General features: G+C 45.0%; 1 protein-coding gene across 1 annotated transcript in view; it reads left to right on the forward strand.

Annotated features, from left to right (window-relative positions):
- abca3b (ATP-binding cassette, sub-family A (ABC1), member 3b) overlaps nucleotides 1–3,870 on the forward strand; it is a 16,098-nt gene that overhangs the window by 8,317 nt on the left and 3,911 nt on the right. Inside the window, exons 10-18 of the mRNA XM_008402850.2 lie at nucleotides 4–211; nucleotides 905–1,178; nucleotides 1,273–1,477; nucleotides 1,602–1,821; nucleotides 2,448–2,606; nucleotides 2,721–2,893; nucleotides 3,220–3,354; nucleotides 3,436–3,630; nucleotides 3,722–3,867. Of these exons, the coding sequence (XP_008401072.1) occupies nucleotides 4–211; nucleotides 905–1,178; nucleotides 1,273–1,477; nucleotides 1,602–1,821; nucleotides 2,448–2,606; nucleotides 2,721–2,893; nucleotides 3,220–3,354; nucleotides 3,436–3,630; nucleotides 3,722–3,867 (1,715 nt within the window). The remainder of the gene's footprint in view (nucleotides 1–3; nucleotides 212–904; nucleotides 1,179–1,272; nucleotides 1,478–1,601; nucleotides 1,822–2,447; nucleotides 2,607–2,720; nucleotides 2,894–3,219; nucleotides 3,355–3,435; nucleotides 3,631–3,721; nucleotides 3,868–3,870) is intronic.

The raw sequence follows: 3,870 nt of genomic DNA on the forward strand, positions 1-3,870 counted from the left end.
CCTTTGATCTTCACTGTTGTGGCCTTAGTGGTGGCACGCACCCTCCCCAACCACCAGGACGCCCCCATGCTGAGGCTGGCCCTCAGCCACTACGGTCCCACCAGGGTCCCCGTGGCCCTGCAGCCAGGCGCGGGTTCGCTTTCTTCTTCTTTAGCAGAAATGTATACGTCCCAACTCCTGGARCAACTGGGCGAGCTCAGAAACATCACAGGTGAGACAAAGATCTTTTGAAGGGGGGAAATCTTTCTTAAAAGTGGATCAAACCACCAAAAAGTGTCACACAAGAATCTCAAAGACTCTATGTGACTCAAAGCAGCAACAGTCAGTACATAATATGTAGGGTACACGAAGTACAGAGACTTGTGGACTTCAAAACTTTAGAAATTGCTGCAAATATGGTTAGGCTGGTGTAAAATGTCAGAACAGAGATCATCAACCAGACAAGTCGACTAAATTTTACATTTTATATAACTGATCACAAAGTAGCGCATAATCACTCCAGGTCAGCCAGACTGGATTAATGTTCACAGAAAGCCCGTAAACATTCATGTTTAATTCTTGACTCTCAATTGGATTTATGTCTGAACTTTGAATGGGACATTCTCACACTTGAAATGACTTTGATGCTGCCACAACAATGTAAATGTATTTTTGAAAACTTCARACAACATGTAKAATTTATATTCACCTCTTTATATTGGACTTGCACAACAAATCCTAATGTAATACATTAAATACACTTTAAAGCATAAAAATTGCAACAAATCCAGTTGATCCAAGGGCAGCAGAGGTGTACTTAAAATRACTCAATACTGGCTAAACSTATATAGGACTTAACAATTTAAAACCAAATTGCATGAAGACATCAAATCACAATATGCTTTCTGTCTTTTTGACTGTTTAGATTTCACTAATTACGTCCTGACCAATGCGAAAGCAGAAGGCGGCGTCTTCAACGAGCGCTGCGTGGTGGGCGCTGCCTTCCTTGGCAGGAGCAGCCGCTATTCAGAAGCAACAGCCTACTTCAACAACCAGGGCTACCACACACCTGCCACGGCCCTCATGATGGTGGACAATGCTCTGTTCAAACTCCTAGCTGGGCCCAACGCGTCAATCCTGACAGGMAATTACCCCATGCCCAGAAACCTGTCTGAGACTGCGAGGAGCCAGCTCACAGAGTGAGTACAGGACAGGACGTCCCCGATTTAAAGAAACGGAAGCGTGAAAAAACCATGAATWACATTTGCTTTTTGTTATTTCCRTCCTCTGTAGTAGTAAGACCGGGTTTGCCATCGCCATCAACCTGATGTACGGCATGGCCTCGCTGTCTAGCACGTTCGCCCTGCTGCTCGTAACTGAGTCCGCTATCAAGTCGAAGCACGTCCAGCAGGTCAGCGGCGTCTACCTGTCCAACTTCTGGTTCTCTGCCCTGCTGTGGGACCTGGTCAACTTCCTGCTGCCGTGCCTCCTCATGCTGGTCAGTGGGAAATCCAACCTCAGTTCACAGAAGAGATACTCTGAGAGTAATTATCTGGCTGTGGTTTGGATTGTTTTGGCTGCCACAAGAAGAGAGTTTTGTGTGCTTTCGTGTTTCGCTCCAGGTTGTGTTCCAAGCGTTTGGAGTCGAGGCTTTTGTGGCGGACCACCACCTCATCGACGTCCTCCTGATTCTCCTCCTGTACGGCTGGGCCATCGTGCCTCTGATGTATCTGCTCAGCTTCTTCTTCTCCACCGCTGCCACCGCCTACACACGCCTGACTATCTTCAACATGATCTCCGGCACGGCCACGTTTCTGACCGTTACCATCATGACCATCCCAGGTGAGAAATGGGACACAAAAGTAAAAAAAAAAAAAAAAGCAGGCCGTTTTTGACTGAGAAATTTAGACTGAACCCTGAATGATTGCATTTGTGTGTGAAAAGAACTATCATTAAATATAAAGTAAACTTAAACAAGCATTAACTGACAAAATCTACTACTGAACTTTGTAAAGCATTTTCTTTCCACCTGTTTTGTGTTGATGCATCCCTTAAACTCCCAAAAAGATAAACTGAAATTAGTGGATTTATTAAGACAAAATAAACAGTTTAAAAMGCATAAATACTTCAGGAAATAAGTACCCTGTAGTAAAACTGCACAAATTAACTTGCCTCTTCTTGTTTCTGTTACCAAATACAATAATCTTTATTATTGTGTGGGAAGGCATGGAGGGCTAATGTTCACACAGAGTTGGCGCTTGGTTAGTTAAAGTGGGATGTGTGAAGCTTCTTGTTGTGGAAAGGTAAGAAACTGCAGGTGTGATTTCAACTGTATGCGGGAAGGTGTTTGTGAAAAATCCTTGAGATTGTCTTTGGGTAAATAGTTAAAAGCGGTGATTACGATCATGCAAAGACCAACAAAGTGTCCATCATTACTGYTTACAGTCATTCTTCCTTATTTCTCGCAGAGTTGAACCTGGTGCACCTGTCGCACTTATTGGATAAGGTGTTCCTGATCTTCCCCAACTACTGCCTGGGCATGTCATTCAGCCAGTTCTACCAGAACTATGAGTTCATAAAGTTTTGCACCTCCAGTGAAATCAGCGAAGTCATTTGCAAAGTCTTAAGTAAGTTCTACTTCAACAGAGCTGAAGTAAAAAATAAAAATAAAAAAAAAGTTTGTGAAAATCATGAATGTTGTGAATGAATGAGTGTTGCCATGTTTTTGTTTTTTTTTGCAGATATCACATACCAGCCAAACTACTTCTCCATGTCAGAGCCTGGCGTGGGTCGCTTCCTGGTGTCCCTCTCGGTGCAGGGCGTCGTCTTCAACGCTCTGCTGTTTGTCATCGAGCTGCAGTGTGTCCGCACCRTCTGCAGGCTCTTCACCTCTCTGGGCAGAAAACGCAAACAGGTGGAGGCAACAAAAAAAAAATACCTCAGCTTGACCGTCCACTTGATTTAGAAACTGCACAAACCGCATTTTGTGCTTTGTGGAAATTCGAGCTCCTTTTTTCGAACTACGCAGTCTTGTTAAGAAAAAAGTAGCTTAAGCTGAAAAGTTATTCAACACCTTTAATTTAAGATTAAATATGTTGTACATTTTTTAATGGAATTGTGTGTTGTTTTGTTTTTACTTATCTAAGTAGTATTGGTATTAAATGTGATTTAAGATTTATTCTGACGTAGAAAAAAAAAATACTGTCATATTTTTATCTAACATATTTTCTTGGGCCTCAGGTGACTCTCTTGGACGACGCGGCATTCCTTCCAGAGGACCGGGATGTGGCTGAGGAGAGGAAGCGGGTCCTGGACTGCCAGCCGGTGGTGGAGTCCATGGTCGGCAGCCCTCTCATACTGCATGAGCTCAGTAAGGTGAGCTGCACAGTCGCCTCAGTGTAAACTTGCGTGCTGCGTGGAGATGTAAAAATAATCACGTCGCTCTGTCCTGCGCAGGTTTACAGCAGTGGGGAGAACCTTCTGGCTGTGGACAGGCTGTCTCTCGCTGTGGGGAAGGGCGAGTGTTTYGGCCTCCTGGGYTTCAACGGAGCAGGAAAGACCACGACGTTTAAGATGCTGACCGGCGACGAGAGCGTCACGTCCGGWGACGCCTACATAGACGGCTACAGCATCCTGAGGGACATTAAGAAGGCGAGTCAGAGAAAGGGACGCCATTTCAGCGAAAGGCGGATTAGATGGTGCTGAAATCTGACACAAAGGTTTTATCTCGTTACTGTCGCAGGTGCAGCAGCGCATTGGTTACTGTCCTCAGTTTGATGCCGTGCTGGATCACATGACAGGAAGAGAGACGCTGAGCATGTACGCCAGACTCAGAGGAATCCCAGAGAAGTATGTAGCTGGATGCGTGGAGAACGTCCTGCGGTCGCTGCT

The sequence above is a fragment of the Poecilia reticulata genome, unplaced genomic scaffold (assembly GCF_000633615.1).
Source record: "Poecilia reticulata strain Guanapo unplaced genomic scaffold, Guppy_female_1.0+MT scaffold_262, whole genome shotgun sequence".
Lineage (NCBI taxonomy): Eukaryota > Metazoa > Chordata > Actinopteri > Cyprinodontiformes > Poeciliidae > Poecilia > Poecilia reticulata.